Source organism: Gigantopelta aegis, chromosome 6 (genome assembly GCF_016097555.1).
Source record: "Gigantopelta aegis isolate Gae_Host chromosome 6, Gae_host_genome, whole genome shotgun sequence".
In the NCBI taxonomy this organism is placed as follows: domain Eukaryota; kingdom Metazoa; phylum Mollusca; class Gastropoda; order Neomphalida; family Peltospiridae; genus Gigantopelta; species Gigantopelta aegis.
Window position 1 is genome coordinate 91,891,456 of NC_054704.1, and position 24,099 is coordinate 91,915,554.

The window sequence follows — 24,099 nt, forward strand, 5'->3', positions numbered from 1 at the left end:
TACATAAAAAATGCTTTATTACACAATTGTTTCAAAAAATAAACATTTCATTTCAAACACTATGCAAGGCATATAACTTACATAAATGGACATGAGTGGAGATGACAACTACTAATGTATATATAGAGAGCTGAAAATATCACAATATGCAATGACTTCCACAAAACATACTTGATCAGTTCTTGGGTTTTTTAAATATATATGTGGACATATCTATTTACATAATTTCTAAGAATGAGTATTTTTAGAATAAATATATGTGGAAACCGTGAAACAAGAAGTTTATCAGTAACAAAATGCCATCTGTGAATGAAGTGTTACAATAATGATAGTATAGGGCAAATATACAATGTGATAAGTATCACAAGATGAACAAATTCTTAATAGTGTGACATTTTAGAATCTATGGTTAAATGTACATGCAAAATACCCTAAGCTATGTCAATAAAAATGCTCCACATTACTTGGTGATATCTTAAATAAAATTGTAAGATGTCGAAATGTTTTAGTTTTTTTCAAAAAACGTTTTAGGGTGTAATTCATGAAACAATAATTTATTGTATTTAGTTACCCTTTGCCATTCAAGAAACTGACTTTGATAAGAGTGTTCTTCAAGTTACTAATTAGTGAGACAACACCATCCTTTTCTGCCAAGTTCTAGCTTTCAATTCATGACATTAGCTAGAAGATATTTTAATACAGATAACAGAACTGAACACTTCTGTGCATCAGACTTCTTAATGAAAGTCAAAGCTGATCTCTTAATGCACAAAATGCATAGAGCTTGGGAAGTCTACTCACGATAGGAGTGCCTCGTACAAAAATAGCCATGAAAATAGCCAATTATGACTGACAAGATAACATTACGATGAATTAGTTGCTATGCAATCGGCTAATCTCGTACAAGGCACTCATATAGTGTGACATCACCATAACTGTAGCTTTTGCTATTAACAATTAGTACCACCATAATAAGGATAATTTTAAATAAAATATTTCTGAGGAGAGCAAGTTCTATATTCCATCAGGAATCTTGATCACAAGGATGACAAAACACTTTAGTGTTTGCATGTCCCTTGACAATTTTTACAATTTCAGATTGTTTTTTACATGAAATGTTAGGGTATACATCAAGAGATGAAAATGACAATTGACAAAGAAAACAATCTTAGAAACATAGCTGGGTTTTAGTACAAGCTTTAAATAAAAAAACAAATGAAGTTCTTGGTGCTGCTAAAACTTTGAATTCCATAAACATCGTGAGGCTTTTCGTCCGATGCATGTAATATCTTATATACTTGTTATTGCTCAAGTGGGTGGGACGTAGCTCAGTGATACAGCCTATGTCAAATACTTCAATGCTGTGATTGTGCTGTAAATGTTATACATGTTGATGATGAGCAGTTCCACGCCCATGCCCTACCCCAAACAGTTTGACAACATTCAGGGGGTAAGTTAAGTAAAATATTATTGTATACATGAAATCTTAAACGGTAATTCTGCTGAAACTCATCCATACCTTAAGTGAGCATCTTCAAAGTGTCAATTTCACTAAAACTTACTATGACCTAGATTTTAAAATTTATTATAACCTAGATTTTAAATAACATCTAAAAAGAAATCAAACTATGACACAGCACTGCAAGAAAACACAAGGTAATAATCTATTCTAAATGCTTAAGTATTAAAAAATATACTCGAGATGGCAGCTTTAAGACAAAAGTTAAATAAATATTTCCAGAGTGAATTTAAAACATACACATCACTTTACAAATTATCAAAACATTTATGGGGGAAAATTCAGGAATTGTTTTGGCATGCTTTAATATGGGATAGCCATCAAATGAAGCTACAATTTGTTCTCTGGCAATAATTTTGACCAATCATTAACAAAATATAAATAACAAAGTTCTTTCACAGTGCGAATGTAAAGAATAATGTTCATGTACACATAATGAATAAATATATAAAATGATAACTGAAATTTTGATTTGATTTAATCTTTTTCTCTTTTTTTTGGGAAGGGGGGGGGGGGGGATATGTTTGTATACATGTATGTATGCTTATGTGACAGAGAAAAAGGCACCTTTGATTTCCATAAACCACAGCATTGAAAAAGAAGAAATTGAATTAATTATGAATGGGACTCCTCCGACAGAAAATGGATGACAAGAAAAATACCCATATCCGCTTCAATTAGTGCATACCCAATCCAATACATTTTGTGTGCAAAATTGTGGTTTTGAAAAGATCTGAAATATCACTGACAGTCACTACTATATTTTTATTCACGAAATGTACAAGTTTTTGTTTAGTGTGTGTGTGTGTGTGTGGGGGGAAGAGAATTTATTAACCTTAAGGCCTAACACTGCACAATAATAAAGATATTAATTCTTTGTTTCAAACTAAAAGTAACCTTTATTTATGTGCAATCATTTATGTGCTTAGGAAAGTAAGCATTACTTGGATATTGATAAGAGCATATCTACACTCATGTGGAGAAATTTGTTTCTCAATTTGATCATGTTACTAACAGTAAAATGTAGGACAAAAATGCAGGTTTTTCTAAAGAGACTACTTTGAATTCAGGCTTTTTCTGGTCTACAGGACACTTTTTATGTTGCCTTAAAATGACAGACCCTAGATTTTAAACACACAACATATTTTTCACCATTAGAGCCATTTTTTATCATTAAAATCAGACATTTTCCATTTATCCGGTTCTGATTATCCTGTTGTGAATACCACAAAATACATTTTTCAAATTTTAAAAATGTAATGATTACGGAGATGAGCTTTAAACTACTTTTTTAGTAACAGACTCTTGTTTCACTTTATTGTAACTTGATTCAAATGTGTTACAGGTTTGTAGATTAACAATACTTGGTGAATGTTTTCATGGGTTGAATTTAGGGTCTGCAACTTTAAATATAATAATTTTGAATGAAAAACTCAGGGCTTCTAGAATTTTTATAAAATCCACTAGCCATGGGATCAGTGATTTTAAAAGTTTACTAGCCACAATTAAAAATTAACTAGGCCTACTTTAAATTAATAAAACATTTTACTAATAGTAATAATCAGATGTCACCTAAAGAGGGATATAGAACTTAAAAACACTAAGATTGGGAGAGGGGCGAGGGTTGGGCCAGGATATTCATACGTACAAAACAGACTTAAATGCAGCATTTGACAACTTTTTTTTTACTAGCCGTTGAGCATGGCAATAGTAGTAATTTACTAGCCCAATATTGAATATGACTAGCCATGGAAGTGGGGCTACCATAATCTTGAAGCCCTGAAACTTGACAAATACATTATTGCACTTGGAAGACTTTTGTTCATCAGTCACTGCTAAATCTGAATAGAAGTCAATCCTAGTTCAGGTTCTGTGTTTCTAAAACTTTTAGAGTCTAGACTCAAGTATGTAACAATGTCATAGAAGCGCATACAAATTTATCTCTGTAATGTCACTAAAGATTAGTCTAGATTCTAGCTTTATAAGCATGTGCCCTGAAAAACCCCATCAAAATAAATAAAATAATGTTGGTTTTATCTTCTGTTTATCTGAACATTTCATTTAGTAATTAGAGTCGGCAGGTTGAATAAAATAATGTTGGTTTTATCTTCTGTTTATCTGAACATTTCATTTAGTAATTAGAGTCGGCAGGTTGAACACTGTACAAATTAAGTTTATCATTATAGTACAGCAGCGGTATTGTAGCAGTAATGTGTGAATTAATAAAAGTGTAACTTCTGCTGTCCAGATAGATCTGGGAAACAACTACAGCTACAACTCATTCTCATCATACAAACCATATTCCACTGTTAGAGTTTAATGCCTTAAATATTTTAAAGTATTATTAAAAACATTTTATACATCTCCACCATTATTTAATTTTGGTAAAAATATCATGTGCAAGACAGGACCTTACAATGTGACTCTGGGTGGATTATTATCTGGTACAATTAAACAACACATTAAATATCACACTGAATTAGCCGATTCCGGTACAGTGAAATCTGGGTAAAGCAGCCATCTAAAGAAAACATCTTACAAGGGAAACAAACTCTGGAGTCTTTAACTTGCTGATTAAAACAGGTCCGTTTTGACTATTAATAGGTCCGTTTTGACTATTAATAGGTCTGTTTTGACTATTAATAGATCTATTTCAACTATTAATAGGTCTATTTTGATTGTTAATAGGTCTGTTTTGACTATTTACTTAACAGAGGTGGCCACTATAACAAGCTTCACTATAGCTATATTTAGAATAAATAAAGGATAATAAATAAGTGACCAGTTATTATCTAATATAGGTCCTGACTGAAATCTATTTCAATTGCCACATGCTTAGCAAGTGACAAATGACAATTATGTCACGTGGGACATAAATCTGATAATTTGTACCAAATTGTAATTCTATAAATTACCTCAGAATTTTTTTTCTCTCAAAATGTCTTTTTATTTTCAATATTCATACATGTACATGTCTATAGAAACAATGTAAACAACTTTACGCACTATTCTGAGTATTGCTGTAACTTTTGTGTCTTATTCACAATCACAGATAATTTTCAAAAACCAAATTTCTATTTATTGTTTTTAAAATAATGTACTGAATTGTATTAAAATAAAATTTTATTATTAATTTAACAATAAAAACTGAGAGGTGTAAATGCAAATCTTTAAACTATAAGTCATTGTATATGTTTGCCGAATCGTGATGACGTCATATTTACAAGTGATAAAGTTACTGATTTCGAAGTGCCAAATCATCCAATAATATTGTACAATACACGAACGTCAGGCTTCTAAAAATTGTGAGAATGATCCTTTCGATGGCATATTGCTCACACAAATCTAATTTTGTCTTATTTTTCGTTTGCACATTAAATTTAGAACCTCATTTTACAAAGGATAATGCATAACCCATAAATAATTACATGTACACAAATATTCAATTGTCAAAGGCCTGAATGTATAATGTCTCAATGAGAAATTGTTGTTCATTTCCCCGGTTATAAATGTCCACTGGGGTAAAAAAAAAACACAAACTAATACTGGTCTATTGTGATCGCCCAACACAAATATCCATATTCAGTGGTCTAAACTGACATCTGACTAATTAAGAAGGATGTCTAAAACCAATTTTTATAGTGTCAAGTTGGTTTATAACACTAGTAGGAAAAGTACACACAGGCATATTTATCAGTGATTCTTCCACCCCACCCCCAAACACCAATCTTCCTCGACTGCCTGAAAGTTGTGGAACTGGTTTTGTGCATGTCCACTTCTATTTAACACAGGCTGCATTTACCATAAATCTTTTAAAGGTTCCACGTTTTAGCTGTTAAAAACAATAATATTGCTTTTAATTCTAGTTCTCATCTGCAGTGATTATTTTCAGAACACAATAACACGCATGCTTCCATATGTTATATAAATGACAACTTCAGCTGAAATAGTTTTTGTCTTGTTCTTGGAAACACTCTAGATTCAGCTGTTTCAATTTCTGTCACATCTAAACCTATTTGCTGACGACAGCTTATGACTAAATGCTTTGCCACACATTTGTTTTGTCCTCACACAAGTGCATATAGTCAGCATTTTGTATGTTTCCATCACAGAGATTTTTGTTGAAAATAAAAGCTGGCCTGTACAGTTTGGCTTGGAGAACCGACAGCGAATGACTAACGCCAGCGTTCCCGTGACCGTCATAAGACCTGACTAGCCGCACTCTGACTCAAGTAAATAATGGCACCTACAAAGTTCACGCCAGCGGCAATAAAAAACACAGGGAACCAACGCCCGTGAGACTGTGTTACGAGTTCTGCCGTCAGAGGTCCACAGGTAATGCCCGGTATTGTGGCCTGAAAAATAAAACACAATACATTAATGGTAAGACAATTCTGGGTATGTTACAAAATATAAGGAACCTTTGTGCTTTTTTAGGATGGAACAGATCTATTAATTCCATGAAAACATAAACAAAACAAAACAAATATGAGTGAGTGAGTGAGTTTGAGAGAGATAGAATTCCACGAAAACACACACACAAAAAGTGAGCGAGAGAGAGAGAGAGAGAGAGAGAGAGAGAGAGAGAGAGAGAGAGAGAGAGAGAGAGAGAGAGAGAGAGAGACACACACAAAGATTATTTAACAGACCCACTGTAATGTTAAAGTCCAATGTCATGCTATAAACCATCCAAGTCTTACACTGGTGACAAGAAAGATAAACTACTCACGAGTGTGTTTGAAATAGCAAATGTTATCCCTGCATGGTTTGGTGCCACTTCTGCATGGTTGCTAAGGTGACCAGATGAATTACAAGCACTTAGGCCAAGAGATATGGATACAAATCTGAAACAGATGGAAAAAGAAACAAATAATAACTTTGCCTTTAGCTTTGAAACAATGTATTATAATACCAGTATTTAAATTATTTGTAGAAAAATTAAATTAAGACTTTTTTCAAATCAATTTGTTTTTTATCAACCAGTAAAGCATTGGGGAAAAAAAAGATAAGAATTATTATGCTACTACAACTTAAGAGTACAGGCAGACCTGTCAACCTTTAGTCAAGAGAAAGCAGGAGGTGTGTGTTGAAAAAGCAGGAGATTTTTTTAATTCACACAATTTAACCCAAAATCGCAAGATTTAAAAAAAAAATTATTACAATAAGTTATATGAATACTATATGTCATATATACTTCTTAACCTTAGATCTTGGCATTAAAAAAAAAAAAAAAAAAAAAAAAAAGTTTAAATATTATTATGATTTAATACATATTTAAAAAAATTATAATATTTTATCCAAAAATGTTAAGAACATGAACAAGAAATAAAAAATTTAATTAGTACATTTACGGTATTACACTTACAGCCTTACACTTACAGTTACAGGTTGCATTACATTATTTGTGGTTAGTGTACCTAAGTACCAAAGACAAATTTATATAAATCTTATAAATTAATATTCAGTTGTTACTATAATGAGGAACGGTGGCGTGGTACTTATTTAAAATCATTATAATGATGCAATAAACATTGTATTTTCATTAATCATAAGTGAAACCTCATTACGGACATCGCATGAAATATACCGGAATTATACCCATTTCCGTGAGTAACTTTATGTCAATGTCAGACACAAAATTTGTACAAAAATAATTTCTTGAAGAGTACCCGTATAACCAACATTTTACTGCACAAACATACAAAATTAACTGACACAAGTATGTTTATACAGCTAATTGGTCTTTTCGTTGTCTTGCTGTGACATGTGATTTTAACATGCATCATGTGTATCGCTGTCAACTCGGAGTCTGGCAGTTCTGATTCTTAGTTGCATTATTCTTAGTTGCATTATGTAATCCAGTGGGAAGACATTTTACAATTCAGAGGTGTTATTAGAACTAAATTGGATAGTTTCTTTTATTTTATATATGCAACACTGAATGTCAATACACAGCCTGTTGAATTAGCGGCAACACGCTTCGTAGCCATTACGATGACAACAAACATTATAATAACACGTCATTTTATAAACTCCATGTGCTTTTTTAACAATATAAATAGGCTATCCCACAATTCTCACTTCGGCAAAGGTTAAACAGTCGGGACAATTCGGCCTGTTACATTCTCAGAAACCGAAAGTAGTCGACATTTTCCTAATGAGAAAAAAAAAGGTAGAGTTACTTCCCTTATGTTATTTTGACAAAAGAGGATTGATTTTTTTTTTATGCTTACAAAAATGTCATTTAACAGGAGAAACTGTCTCCCGCACAGGTGAAAGGAGATTTGATCAAATACCGGGAGACTCCCGCGGAATCCGGGAGGGTTGACAGGTCTGAGTACAGGTAACATATAACTTAAAATACTACAAATAAAACCGCATTCTCAGACTACTGCTAAAGCCATACATGTCCCCTACCGGGCCCAATAAAGTTCAAGTGCCATAACTCTGTGAAAAAAGGGTAAATCACCATAAGAGTAAAACTTGATTTGCAAAGTATATAATAAAGATATACACAAAATTTCAGCTCGAATATCTTGAGGCATTGCCAAAAAAAAAAAGTCCAAAAAGTTATGTCGGACTTACGAGTGGTGATGAAATCTGTAGTCCATACACGTTTGGACCAGTAAGGAACTAATAACATCTGGGATAATTATATTAGGGATTACTTTTCTAATATCATACCAGAACTTTTATTATAAATATTTCAGGGTGTAGTTTTGGTTAAAAGCAAATTCATCACAGGAATAAAGCTCGTAAATAAATATTTAAAACATCTATTTAGAATACTTACAAAACAGCTAAAGGTATATTATTTACAGCACTGAAGAATAAAATAAATAATCCGGGTCCAAGTAAACCAATGCTGGTCATGAGTCGTCTGACTGACAGTACTGTCCATTTGTGAGCTATAAGAGCATCGGCAAAATGAGCTGCCACTGGAAAACAAAACAAACAAAAAAGTAAATAAGACAAGGACCAAAACTTTTAAAACTTGGGGTGCTGAATTTACGAATCCCGTTTTTTGAGACACAGGTGTTTAAGCATTGTAAATATATGTAGTTACTTGTGCACAAGACACAAACAGGCTTTATAAATTTGGCCTTTAAAGTCGGGGCTCAAAACTTACTTGCTTTCAACGGCATTTAATATGTATGGCAGTGCCTACTGCCGCACTGATTTACTTTTCAACTATTCAACCAAACCAAATACATTTTATTTTAAACTTACATTTATAAAATACCAGAGCTGCTAAGCCAAAATACAAAGATGTTATTAAATCTCAAATGTTAGGATGCACACCAGTTTTGCCAATAATATTAAGATACAAGAAGACAGTAAGTATAACTAATTACTCTGATTAGTTGTTTTTTTAAACTGTTTTTAAATGACTTCGTACTGCACTGCACTGTATATTATGTATATTATACTCTATAATATATAAATTGCAATTACAAAATCTTTTGTGAATTACTAGTCCTGCTGACAATACAAAACAAAACAGCACTTTCATATGCATATAGACATGCATGCATGCATGGACAAAAACACACATGGACAAACACACACGTTACTGCAATAATAAATAACAAAGAAACATGATACTGTTCTTGCTTCAGTAAGTAATGGACATATCCACTAACCTACTCCGACTAACGAGTTCATGACGTAAGGCACAGCTGTCAACATGATATGACTCTGATTGGCGCCCAGGTTGCGCCTCATGTACGTCGGAAGCCACTGCATGATGATGTAATTTGACCAGTTCATACTGAAATGTGCTATGTATATCGACCACAGCGGCCAGTGGCAAAGGAATTCACTCCACCGGACATTGACATTGTTCACCTAAAAAGGAAGAAATGGGAAAGTAAAAATGAAAGCCAAAAAGCTTTATTCTCATGTAAGTACTATAGGTTCAGGATTTGGCTCAGTCGGTAGAGTGGTTGCCTAAGGTGCATAGGATTTAACACTCTCAGCAAACCTTCTGGGATTGCCCCATGACTAGTACATCAAATGCAGTGGTTATGTGCTGTCCTGTATGTGAGTATGTGCAAATAAAAGATCCAGTGCAGGTAATTAACAAATGTATTGGCTTTCCTCTGAAGACTGCAAGTAAACATTACCAAATGTCTGACATCCAATAGTGTATGATCGATTAATCAATATATCCTAGTGATGCCATTAAACATAACACTTTAGTTTCCTTCTAATTGCTATTTGTAAGGGGAAGACTTTATTCAAGCTCAGTTCAGACGTGAAAGCTTTATAAGCCCAGAGCCAGTAGCAGTACAAGATGTACAAGTAAAAAGCACTAAAATTTGCAAGACAGGACAGCACTATTCAGAGGTCAAAACTGGCTAAAATTCCTGCTGGATTTTTGGTCCGGCAAGCAACAAAGTCTATCTGTCAGAATCAAAACCTGCAGGACTACACCATGATTAACTAAAACTAATGCGTGAATATAAACAAAAAAATAATTGCTGATCCGAAAGGCATAAAACAATCTCCTAGCCCTTGGAGATATTAACCAGCACACAACACATCGGGACGGCAGCAATTCGATCCCTGCTATCTACTAACAACTCACCTTGGGTGGTTCTACGAATTCCTCATCCAAAGAGCCAAGCGTATCCGGATACATGACCAACCACACCAACACCCAGACGAAACCCATGAAACCAAACAAATAGAACATCCACTGCCATGACAAATGAGGGCACACCTTCGTGAGAGAAAATCAAATTCAGATGTGATTGTGAGCAAGAAAGATTAAAACAGAAACAAATAAAATGAAGACCTGAGCAAAACAGATTAAAACAGAGACATCATAATTAAAACATAGTTGGGCAAGGCGTCTAGGAGTTTCATGAAATCAACTTACTTTTAAAACAGTGATATTAATATTTAACAAGCCATGATAGAAAAAACACTTGCCTGAGATGCTGCATGTAAGTTGATTTTATATTTTGTTTTGCAAAAACAAAGAAATAAAATAAATAGTTAAGTAAAGATGTTTGTATAAACTTAATACGATCAGCTGGTGAGGCCCCCAAGCACAACCCATCATCTTTGTCTATACGCAAATCTCAATTTAGTTAATGTTTAACCAAATTCATGAACAACTAATTTGACTAATAACATGGCTCTAACATCCAGGACTCTGTTTTACGAAGCAATCTTAAGTGCTAAGATCGTTACGTAAAACGGGGCCATGGCTGGATAGGTTAAGCATTTACACCATTACATAACAGGCTTTTCTAATAAGATAAGACACATGTAATGTAAAATTAATGTAGTAAGCATTAAATACTGTAATAAATCTTAGGTTTTGCATTAGAATAACAATAGTGTCTGTACTAGAATAAATGGAAAATAAAACTCACCACAGCAGCCACTGTTTGACCTATTGATCCAGATGCAACTAAATAGCCAAATGCACGTGAACGCTCCTCTCCCGGGATTGCATGGGAAAAGATGTGAAAAATAGTAGGTAAACCTAAAAATAAAAAACCCAGACAGATAAACACACAGATGAATGGATGGATTGATTCACTAACTCATTAACCAAGCTTTACATTTAACTAAACCTTAAATGGAACCATTAGAATTTATAATAAGCAATACCGTAATTAATGGAAGGAAGGAAGGAAATGGTTTATTTAACGACACACTCAACACATTTTATTTACGGTTATATGGCGTTGGACATATGGCTAAGAACCACAGATATTGAGGGAAGAAACCCTCTGTCGCCACTTCATGGGCTACTCTTTTCAATTAGCAGCAAGGGATCTTTTATATGCACCATCCAATAGACAGGATAGCACATACCACAACCTCTGGTGTATAAGTCGTGGTGCACTGGCTGGAGCAAGAAATAGTCCAATGGGCCCACTGATGGGGATTGACCCCAAACCGACCGCGCATCAAGCGAGCGCTTTACCACTGGGCTACGTCTCACCCCGTAATTAATGGCATTCAGTGAAGTTTACAAAGCGAAATTAGGAAAGGAAGGCCCCCCCCCCCCCAAACAACACCCCAGCACATTATAAACTATGGCTACTAGTGACCTAACATGACTATGCCAGAATCCAAATCCATGGTGGGCGTGCCCAAACTGTAAGGATGTGGGCACGTTAAAATAGTTCCCTTTCCCATTCCCTAACATGACAGTTATAACATATGCTCCACTATTGTATTTGTTAAGTCTTCAGAGGGGCGGGACGTAGCTCAGTGGTAAAGCGCTCACTTGATGTGCAGTTGGTTTGGGACCGATTCCCATTGGTGGGCCCATTCAGCTATTTCTTGTTCCAGCCATTGCACCACGACTGGTATATCAAAGGCTGTGGTATGTGCTATCGTGTCTGCGGGGTGGTGCATATAAAATATCCCTTGCTACTAATGGCAAAGTGTAGCGGGTTTCCTCTCTTAGACTATATGTCAAAATTACCAACTGTTTGACATCCAATAGCTGATGATTAATAAATCAATGTGCTCTAGTGGTGTCGTTAAACAAAACAAACATTATTGTTAGTCTTCAGAGAAAACTTGCAACAATTTTTCTATGCATTTTCTCAGTGGTGGAGCACTGGTTGGGATGGTAAAAACAAAAACAGAGAATGGGTCCACCGATAGGGTTCAATCCTTTGCCCCAAGCAACTCAGGGGAGCACTCTAATCTCTGAGCTAAATCCCACCCCATTAGAAAATGATATAAGAATTCTACTGACACCTCATAGTCTACTCTTGAAGATTTAATAGCAAGAGATGTTTCCACAAAAGGATGGCACACTACAGCCTTGATATACCAGTGGTGGAGCACTGGTTGGAATGGGAAAAACACAAATCAACCTATCTTAACACATATAGCATCTCAAGCACGTCACATATCACACATCTAGAAAAGCCAACATGTAGAACAAATCTAATCATTTAACACTCCAATATATATTTAATATATGTAATGTGTGATTGATGAAAACAGTGTGGTCTTTATCAGGTGTTATTTAAAGCAGCATTTCTTACCAAGTCCTTCTCCCAGACCAAGTGCAACCCGAGACAGAAACAAGGCATAGATCGAGTGAGCAAAGAACGGAACCATGAATGTTGACATTGACCACAGCAACACAGACACTGTCATGATTATCTTTCCGCCATACTTTTTGGCAGCACTTCCACCAATCACCTGTGAAAATACAATACACATATATATTAAATACCAATGATGAAGAAAAGTATGCAATACTAATTATATCTTCTGGGTTTTTTTAATTAAAAAACCCCTTCAAAATAAAATGGAAAAAGTAAAAGCATTTTAATCAAGGGGAGACAATTGATACATAATAATACAAAATTTTAAAAGCACTTTCAATAATCATGTGAATTATTTTACTATTTATATTCAAACACACTGCCCTGGACACCTCAAATTATTGGATTAGTTAATGTTATTCAAATAATCACAAAATAAAATTCTATAATGATTTGACCAATCTGCATTTCACTAGTTTTTAGCACAGGTTTATACTACTGCTTTTTCTATTTTATTAAAATAAACAAAGTCAGTGTACATCAAACAATATTGTGATAGGGTTGGTTTAATTCACACCTACCTGACTACTCATATATCCTACAGCAAACGAGCTGAGCACCCATCCTTGTCCGTGCATGTCCCAGTTAAACTCATCGGTCATCGGCACAATCGCGATCGGCATTATCACACGGTCAGCAGAGTTTATGAAGTTAGCAATTGAACACAGCGCAATAGCTTTAGACGTCTTTGTTAGCATTGTGTCTGAGGATTTATGTCTCTCTAGATATAGATGTATAGCTGTAGCTTGTCAAAATCAACTTGAAAATAATCAGGTCAAATCTTGCACCTTCTTTACACAAGCCATTTGCATTTACATATGTGTTGTAGTTCAAAATATCTGTTCAGGTTACTTCTGAAAAAGAAAAGCATAAGCTCATTTAAGTGGCAGAATTCTGACAATTGATATAAAAAGAACAAGTATAATGCTTTTAAAAGTTATTATCTTTGAACTAGTCTCAAAGAGGAGTGAGTGATATTAGCTCCCCTTAAACTGGTGAAAAGTTATGTAAACAATTAGGTCAAAAATCACGATGTAGTGTTTTTAAAACATAAAATGAAGTTTTAAGCTTAATGTAAATTTTTATTAGAGTAATTACATTTTGGCTCACCTAGGATGTCTCTTACAAAAATATTGAATAAAACAGAAATGTGTTAGGTTAGAAAAATATAGGTTCAAAATGACAAATTCACTTTGAAAACTTTATTCTGTTAGGATGTTTTCTGATCGTAAAGCTGAATACATAACACTTTACTTGTACCATTATCAGGGCTTTAGATCTCCCTATCTCCCACTTTAATGAATTTCTGTAGTACTGAATCATACCTGAAAGTTTGTTTTTTATTTAATGACGCCACATTGATTTTTTATCTTATCATCGGCTATTGGACGTCAAACATATGGTCATTCTGACACATAGGCTACTCTTTTACGACAGGCAGCAAGAGATCTTTTATTTGCGCTTCCCACAGGCAAGACAGCACAAACCATGGCCTTTGTTGAACCAGTTATGGATCACTGGTCGGTGCAAGTGGTTTATACCTATCCATAGAGCCTTGCGGTGCACTCACTCGGGGTTTTGAGTCGGTATCTGGATTACAAATCCCATGCCTCGACTAGGATCCAAACCCAGTACCTACCAGCCTGTAGACCGATGGCCTAATCACGATGCCACCGAGGCCGGTAAAAAATCATACCTGATTATTAAAAAAATATAGTTACGTTTTATCAATGACAACTGGTCTTAATTTAATTAATTACATTTAATAAAGGCAATGCATATGTTAACAAAACGGTTATGTAGATCAATGAACCATGTCATTCCCACATTGAAGGAAAACTATTCAACAAAGAACCAACATACTCAGAGGTGTGAGACCTATCCTATAGCACATGTTAGTGGTCTTCTGGCGTTTACTGGCCATGGTGGTGGCTATTGCTGTTTACCGGCCATGGTGGTGGCTATTGCTGCTTACTGGCCATGGTGGTGGCTATTGCTGCTTACTGGCCATGGTGGTGGCTATTGCTGCTTACTGGCCATGGTGGTGGCTATTGCTGTTTACTGGCCATGGTGGTGGCTATTGTCATTCCCACATTGAAGGAAAACTATTCAACAAAGAACCAACATACTCAGAGGTGTGAGACCTATCCTATAGCACATGTTAGTGGTCTTCTGGCGTTTACTGGCCATGGTGGTGGCTATTGCTGCTTACTGGCCATGGTGGTGGCTATTGCTGCTTACTGGCCATGGCGGTGGCTACTGCTGCTTACTGGCCATGGCGGTGGCTATTGCTGCTTACTGGCCATGGCGGTGGCTATTGCTGCTTACTGGCCATGGTTGTGGCTATTGCTGCTTACTGGCCATGGTGGTGGCTATTGCTGCTTACTGGCCATGGTGGTGGCTATTGCCGTTTACTGGCCATGGTGGTGGCTATTGCCGTTTACTGGCCATGGTGGTGGCTATTGCCGTTTACCGGTCATGGTGGTGGCTACTGCTGTTTGCTGTTTACTGGCCATGGTGGTGGCTACTGCTGTTTACCGGCCATGGTGGTGGCTACTGCTGTTTACCGGCCATGGTGGTGGCTACTGCTGTTTACCGGCCATGGTGGTGGCTACTGCTGTTTACCGGTCATGGTGGTGGCTAGTGCTGTTTACCGGTCATGGTTGTGGCTATTGCTGTTTACCGACCATGGTGGTGGCTATTGCTGTTTATTGGCCATGGCGGTGGCTGTTGCTGTTTATTGGCCATGGCGGTGGCTGTTGCTGTTTACTGGCCATGGCGGTGGCTGTTGCTGTTTACTGGCCATGGCGGTGGCTGTTGCTGTTTACTGGCCATGGTGGTGGCTGTTGCTTTTTACTGGCCATGTAGTTCACCTTGAACAGCAAAAACAAGCGTGCAGTTTCCGCCCAGATTTCAGGCGGAATCGATACAACCATGGAATTAATTATTTCGTGGCGAAATATGAGATGTACCAATAAATATAAACACTTACTGTATAAAGAAAACTTCCCGAGTCACGTTTTACGCATAAATAGACAGTTTGTCCAAATAGTAATCCTGCATTAATCCAATTTTCAGTTACGAACAAAATCTCGAATATTCCCGCCGGCCATTGTGAGCATATTTAAAATGTGATTGAAAACTGTTGGTGGAATCGGATTATTTTTATTATTATTCGTCTCGGGTTCACGAGTTTATTCCACGATATTTAATGGAATATCACGTTTTATAATAATAAATAAATAAACTTATTTAATGAATAATATTGTTTAAAAATAAATTAATTGATAATAAATTAATAATAACAATTAAATTTAACTGAATAAAACTCCTAAAATAACTAATGACCAGTAATTATAGCTAAAAAAAAGAAATGAAATTAAAACAAAAAAGAAGAGAAAAAAAGAAGAAAAAAACCTTTGAAACACATGTAAGCAATGGCCTGTAATAATAATATTTAAAAACAATTACTAAAGGAAATAATAATTTTGGAAAAAGTAAATAAATGAAGGCCTTAAAATAAGTAATGACCTGTACTAACAATCATTATTTTTTTAATAATAATAAAAAAGAATAATACACCCCAAAACTTTAATGTGATAATATTATTAACAATGCATATAATGCAACCCACACAAAGCACATATGTAGAAACAAAAATAACAAAATAAATAAATTTAATAATCAATTCCATTCAGTTCCGCAATATTTCTTTTTACTGGGTGTACGTAAAATGCTTGATACGAATAATTCTCGTTCCGCAAAATTTTCATTCCGCATTTTCGATGTGCCAGGATAAAAATAGCTTTCAAATGTTTAAATGTGTCATCTTCAAACATCTAATCCTGGAAAGGTTACCAAAGGTATTGTACTTAATATTTTTGTCTAAAATTTATTAAAATATGTTGTTGTACGTGTTGAGGCTCTTAAATAAAGCACATATGCCTGATTTTATTAAATCGTGATTGCAAATGGAAAATTCGATCCAATGGATAAACGTTACGGCACAGCAATAAACATCACAATAATAAATATCGTGCCGGAGACGTTTATCTTGATGAACTACTGGCCATGGTGGTGGCTGTTGCTGTTTACTGGCCATGGTGGTGGCTATTGCTGCTTACTGGCCATGGTTGAACAAACGCAGAGCAAGTTATAAAACAAATTATAATTACCGTATATCTTCGCCTGTAAGTCGATCTCGGCTATAAGTCGAGTCCCTAATTTCAAGCCCTGAAAACGTATTTTTTTATTGACCCGTTTATAAGTCGACCCATGAAAAACAACTTATAAATATTGAAATATTTCTTATTTTCAGCACATGAGAACAATAATGTACAATATTTGAACAAAAGAAAATTATTTTACAAACTTCGGTTTTCACGTTTTGTACATCGCAATATAATCAGACTATTCCAATCAAACTATCATTATTACATAGCATCAAAACGAAATATTCTCTTAGTAGAGAGTGAAAGCTGTTTGACTGTTACTGTATGGTACTGTACAGATGGTTTTGTGCACAGACAACAACTTTATTTATAAACACTGCCAACAGATCACTACGATAAAACTGAAAGTATCACGTTTTGCCGCCATATTAATACATGTAAGGAGGATAACTCTGGAAAGTACACTGGTTTTTGTACCAAATGATGTGTGTCCCTATTGCTCTAGATAGTGAACTGCAGAGATCAGTCTATTTTAAGGGAAAGCTCAGTAATATTCATGAAGTTAATCACCGCCAAAACATTGTTTGAACAACCATTAATGCCAGTGACCAGATTTCAAAATAAACTCAGGCAACAGGTAGTTAGTATTGTTTACATTTTTACTATTAGTGATGACTGTTAATTTAACTAAGTGGACTGTTGTCTTGGCATGTGAGTGAGATCGTACGCCTTTTCGCATAACCAAAACCGTTCTAATGCCAAAAAAAAAAGGTTATAAAAAATAAATGTGTCAAATTAACATATTTGAGTATAAATACATGGCATACTTCAACAATAAAATTTGTTAAATAATCCCCAAAACAGTAATATTTTTTGGTGAATTTTTTTTACCCTCTTATAAGTCGACCCCCCAAGTTATAAAATAATTTTTGGGTGAAAAAAATTCGACTTATAGGCGAAGATATACGGTAAATGATCTGTTGGAGACAATTACATCTGGTCAAGTGAAGCAAATAGTCTTTATTTTATACAAAATGTTTTGGATAATGGTCGTCAGGTTCCTGAAGCTGAATTTCCGGATTAATGAACACATTTATATAATGTTGAGTTTGTTTTGTATATCGGTTGTCCGTTACGTGAGTTTTCCTGACTACTGGAGTCTGGATTATGATGTCGCACTGTACAGCTCTAGCTCTAGTTGTCAATCTAGGTGACTGCAACGATTCGTTGCAAATTAGAATTACAGTGTGTCTACAGACTTAAAATGAAAATAAAGGAGATAAAGCCGTAGGCTTTATTTGCAGCCGCAATGCGACCGTGGGGGGGGGGGGGGGGGAGTTCAAGACTGGGAGGGATGTCCCCCCCTTTTGTCTATCGAAATTTTTGAGAAAAAAAACAAGTGACCCAGTACGCATTCTGACAGTATCTAGAGTCAACATTCAGGGTTTGCCCTGAAGAAATCTGTCCACAATCTATAAGATTTTAACAAGATATTGTATTAAATTATAACATAACATACTATTTAAGCAAATATTTAAGTCACATATTTAATATTGGTTTTATTTTAATGAATGGCCTCCTCTTTTTTTTTACCCCTTATAGCCATTCAATCCTCACCTACATGTACTTCATTAACACCTACATGCATATGATACACAGTACATTATATTATTACCTTTTATCATAGAACCAGACAATGTATTCAATGTACACCAGCAAGTGAATTACAACATAGTGCATTATGATAATTATCTTATTTTCCAATGTTTAATATTTACACTACTTATTGAAAGCCTAGTAATATGATGCTACATGAAAGTACATAAAAATGCAGACAATCTCCTTTTTTACAAAAAAGGAGATTTGTCAAAAAAAGAGAGGAGGAAATAAAGGAGATCTAGCAGAATCATGAAATAAAGGAGATTCTTTCAAATAAAGGAGACATGAACACACTGGAATAAGGTATTTGCCTAATTAGTATTAAAGGAGAGGTAAAGTCAAATATGAGCCTTATGTGTTGGAAAGATGCATTGCTGGACCACCAACTCACATACATGAATTTTTTTTTTTAATTTTAGAATTAATAAAAAGCGTGATTATTCCTGCTAACTGGGGGCAGCCCATTTTGGTTCATTTTTGTCACATCCAATACTCTAGTTTGGTAGGAAGTGACGTCAGCTCCTACTAACTCCTGTATGCACAGTGTAAACAAACGCAGTAATTTACGACAAGGTACTTCCGTTTTTATCAACCTGACTTGTAAAACAACATAATTGATTTGATAATATAAAAAATTATTTAACTAAATATATTTCAACAGAACAAAACGGGGCTATAGTATTTTCTCTCTTAAAAAATGCAAACTATTACGGCCTATTGGTAGACTACGTTGGAACAAAAACGACCACCCACGATAACCAAGTGATAATTTTATTTTCTTTGGGATTATGTAATTGGTCAGTTCTGTGATTTTAGATGGGAAAGTCTACTTGATCAAGAGTTTTACAGAATTATTTACAGTAATAAAGCATGACGGCTGATAATGTCCATTACCATTTTAGGGGTAGCAGATTATTTCACAATACCCAGTGATGTTAATAATACTGGTACATATTTTTGTGTCTAAACGGCAGTAATTAATTGCCTTGTCTGGTTACCACATATACACCTGCCAATCAGAAATCACAGGTGGAGGCAATTAACTAAGAAAACACACTGTTTATCATATCAGTATGTAGGTTAATGCATGGACAAAACATGATAAGTTATTTTGACTTGTTTTGTAGCCACAATGGTGGTTTATTTTGTATTGAAAAATAATATATAATATTTGCTGGCTTACTGGGATGGATATTATTACAGAACATTATGATGTATGACTGTTTGATCATCCTGCAAAAATCAGGTATGTTTGTTTCTTCTGTTCTAAAACTAATTCCTGACATTGATGTTAACTGTTCCAACCAATATTGTCAAGTGAAAATCATTTAATCTAGTGATGGCCTCCAAAACCACACAGACATATATCATTGCCAGTGAGCTTTGTTTATAACATCAACCAGCCTCGGTGGTGTCATGGTTAGGTCATCGGTCTACAGGCTGGTAGGTACTGGGTTCGGATCCCAGTCGAGGCATGGAATTTTTAATCCAGATACCGACTCCAAACCCTGAGTGAGTGCTCCGCAAGGCTCAATGGGTAGGTGTAAACCACTTGCACTGACCTGCGATTCATAACTGGTTCAATAAAGGCCATGGTTTGTGCTATCCTGCCTGTGGGAAGTGCAAATAAAAGATGACCTATGGGGTAAATTTAAGGGGGGGGGGGGCGCAAATGACATGGACCCATATATAATAGCCATCACATTTAACTGTTTTATTAATTGAATATAATAATATACTTCAGTGGTCTCGATGGGTGAAATTAAAGTAGGGCAGTCGTGCGGCACCACACCCTTTCAAAAAGAAAAAAAAAAGAATGAAAAAGGGAAAGCTTGGTTACCATATATCATTGTGTGTTGGTCGACCTTGTGGAAAGACATACTCCTTATTTTGTCTCTCAGTATTTGGTACAAAAAAGTGGATACGAAATACAAGCAGACTCATCTTTTAATTGAACCGATGTTGTCTGTCTGACATTCACATGCTGTTCCGGTTTTGCTGAACCGATCAAAGTTTTAATATTATTATTTTAATAAAGATTTCAAGATATATGAAAAACAATAAAGATGTTTGTAAAGTGATTCCCTAAAAGGCTGTTCATTTTATTTCTATCTTCATCGAATGAATCGATTGCTTTGATATCGCCAGCTGACAAAAAGTTGCTTCATTTCTGATCACGTGAGAAATTTGGCACCAAATAAGTGGTTTGAAGTACTTGAATTCCGATGCAGCAAAAACTAATGATTCTAATTACTCTCATAACCGTGTACTCTACTAAGGTCGACGACACTTTTCGCACCCTTGTTTTGGCTTCGTACACAATAAATGCAACATATCTTACTTTAATTGCACTTAATACCCAAATTTCATAAATGGTACAATTGTTTTAATTACAGTATTTTCTTCAAACAATCCCAGGTGCATTAGTAATGTTCAAAAAAAAAAATTCAATAGCAATTTTACATTGGAATTTTTCCAGCATTCTGAAAATGGACACGCCATGTACCCAGTTTATTGTTATTTTAAGGAGATGTAAAGTGATTTCATTGGAATACTGACGTTATTCAGTCAAAATTAGCTATATTACAATGCTTCGCAACATTAAAATGAAGACTGGTCTACTAACCGTGACCCCTGTCAAACTTCTACAAGCAGACAATGCTGTTTACAGGTTGATCTTTTATTTTTCATAAAATATTGTTTAAATTTTAAAAGATGAAAGAAATAAAAAGTAGGCCTATCTTTGTCAAACACATCATATCAAAACATTACCATTGGATTTGTTTTTCGGTTTTTTTTTGTACAAAGCCAAAACAAGGGTGCGAAAAGTGACTTTCGTTGACATTAACTGGAAGATCACCCAAAATTAGTCTATGCCAACTGTGTATTTACACTCAGAGTGAAAGGAGTTATTATCACAATTACATTACTGGTAATGTGATGCACTACTCGCACCTTCTTATAGTTATTTTAGTTACTAGTGGGGATGTCAGAAACATGTGTCCATAACCTGGTCCATCGAAAATGTAACGGTACAATATTATATATATCGTCAACGTCCCCAACTGCGTTATGCTTCCAACTCCGTTCACTTTGTTTTCTTGTGCACGGTCCGCGCAATCAACATCCGATTTGTTTTCATCAGCATGTCGTTCATTTCAGAGGTTTTTCTTCACAGTTCAGGAACATTTTCATTAACAATAAAGTTCAGAAAAGTAAGTATCTAAATACAAAACTTTACAAACCCCTAACACCATTAATTTTAGTAAGTCGTTTTTGTTTATTCCTTACAATTACCGATATCGGGTCCACATGACTCGTAGAAATCGACTTAAACTGGAGAAAGATGAATTAACATTCAGTGCACATCACATGATCTCACACGTGCCAGACCAACAAGGCCAAAGCATTAAAATTTTAAGATTTTTAAGACCCCTGTTGTTAGAATTTGTTTTCAATTATTATATTCGATCTGCAAAAGTTATGCTACATTTTTGTGTTTTTACAATCCATTCATAACGATTGTAAATAATTTTGAGTGTATAAATTGTGTTAAATAAGAATCAATTCGTTAAAAAAATTATATTTTTTAACTATTCACTGGTATAAACGTAATGCCCATCAGTAATGACATCAAGTGTTAGTGATGTGTGTTGATAAAACTTGGACCGGACCACAACACTTGACAAATGAATTTTTCCTTTTAAAAACATATTAAACTAAGTGTTCGACAACTGTGCATAGCTAAGACACATATTTTTGTTCATATAGTGGCATTAAAAATGGAAAATGACGAATCGCACATGCGGCGATGCGCGCTACGACACGTTTTGCAAACGCATGCGGCTGAACGCAGTTAGAAACGTCGCACTCTTTCCAGTTTACCAGAGGGTGTTTCACTTTTCTTTACTAGAAATAGTAGAATATATTTGCTTTACGTCCACATTGTTGATTTTTTACGTTAATTGATTGCAATCTATTTTGTTTCACGTATCGTAGCTCAAAAATGTAGAATAGTATTTCCGTAAATATCTTATTCGTGTTTTTGTCGTTAGGTGAACGCAGTTTGGGACATCGGTGGTACCGTATGGACTTTGAAAAAAAAAGATGAAACCAAATACAATATCATGTCTGTATTTATAAAATGGTGAATTGACAGAACAAATATTACGTTTACCAACAAACTTTCTACGAATCCTTCACCAGAAGTACTGCTTCACCAGAGCAGAAGATAAATTTTGACAGAATTTGGACGTGGCAAACTTTTTATGTGGCCATGTTGCTTTTTGTTACCGCTTATATCATTTCTAAGCATGCACTTACTTCGTAAAACATAAAAAGTTGCAATGGTGTAGCATTGTGATTTACTCCCAAAATTATTAGATGAGACTTTAATTATGATAGATTAATATGTATTATATTTCTCAACCATGTAAAACTCAAAACACTGTTGACTGGTTCATTCGGAAACATTCGGCAGATTTCGGAGTCCATATCAGTTATGCGTTCATCACAGCGAACAACGCTAACGTTCGCAAACAATTTGGTTAGGTTCTTTGAACAAGTTCATATTTCAGATAGCTTGCAGCTAGCAAATACAAAAAAACAAAAAACAAACCAAACAAGAACAACACCTTTATAATTAATTTGGACTATGTATGACTGGGTTGTTGTTTTATTAATTTATTTTTAATATTATTATTATTTTCAATTAATTAATACATTTTTATTCTTAATAATAATATTAACAGGCCTAATATTCTTATTATTATTGCGTGTGTGCGTGCGTGCGTGTGTGTTTACGCGTGTACATGTACAGGACATTGTGCAGGGAGGTTTAGACTGTGACGAACAAAGTTTCTTGAAGGGGTTCGAGTCATCCCCCCCCCACCCCCATCCGAAAATATATATTAAATAAAATAAACAATGAGCGCAACCCCTCACCCCCCCCCCCCCCCCCCCCCCCCGCACATGTACCTCTGTTGGTTGTTGTTATTTTTATGCAGAATATTCAGCTCGTTCGGTTTAATATATTAATACACCATCTAGACACTCGGAATGGCCGAATAATAAACAAAGAACGATCACCCCCGTACCCTCCCCCACCCTCGAAATTGCCTTGGTTCGATGAGAAATATCCTAAATAATGATCAGACGTTTTGTCATTGGGAGTCACATGTCATTCCGCCAAAATCAAATTACCTTTCCAAAATTTATTTCTTTGTCACATGAACATATGATATTATGGAAACATTTATTGCAGGCCCGTAGGAACCGGGGGCGGGAGGGGGGAGGCACGTGCCCCCCCCCCCCCCAACACTTGTGAGCCTCTTTTTTTTTAATCACATAAATGTTTGCCATTGTAACCAAAATCCGATATAGAGTTTGTACCCGATCCGTCAGTGGCCCCCTCCCCACACCCAAAGTCGTTCCTACGGGCCTGTATTCGTATATTCGATTCAATATATAGTTGGTGTGGGCGGATGCGTATACGTAATGCCGAGCCGTAGGTATACGTGATGCAGTGATGTATATAATTAAGCCTCTACTGATTCAGTTAAAACTTGAGGTCCAAATGATATGCGAACGATCAGAATGCTATATGCGCTCTATTAACGCCGTTGAAATAGTCACAATCCTCTATTTTGGCTTATAA

General features: G+C 35.3%; 1 protein-coding gene across 2 annotated transcripts in view; it reads right to left on the minus strand.

The window, feature by feature from the left end:
- Window positions 1-24,099, minus strand: part of LOC121373900 (sialin-like) — a 25,285-nt gene continuing 1,186 nt past the window's right edge. Inside the window, exons 1-9 of one of the 2 annotated variants that reach the window (XM_041500708.1) lie at window positions 22,621-22,750; window positions 13,134-13,466; window positions 12,547-12,706; window positions 10,906-11,018; window positions 10,110-10,244; window positions 9,163-9,367; window positions 8,313-8,457; window positions 6,249-6,363; window positions 1-5,874 (exon numbers count right to left, since the gene is read on the minus strand). In XM_041500708.1, the coding sequence (XP_041356642.1) occupies window positions 5,719-5,874; window positions 6,249-6,363; window positions 8,313-8,457; window positions 9,163-9,367; window positions 10,110-10,244; window positions 10,906-11,018; window positions 12,547-12,706; window positions 13,134-13,310 (1,206 nt within the window). In that variant the 5' untranslated portion in view covers window positions 13,311-13,466; window positions 22,621-22,750 and the 3' untranslated portion in view covers window positions 1-5,718. Of the gene's footprint in view, window positions 5,875-6,248; window positions 6,364-8,312; window positions 8,458-9,162; window positions 9,368-10,109; window positions 10,245-10,905; window positions 11,019-12,546; window positions 12,707-13,133; window positions 13,467-22,620; window positions 22,751-24,099 lie in introns of those variants that run through there. The other variant, XM_041500709.1, reaches the window with a different exon arrangement.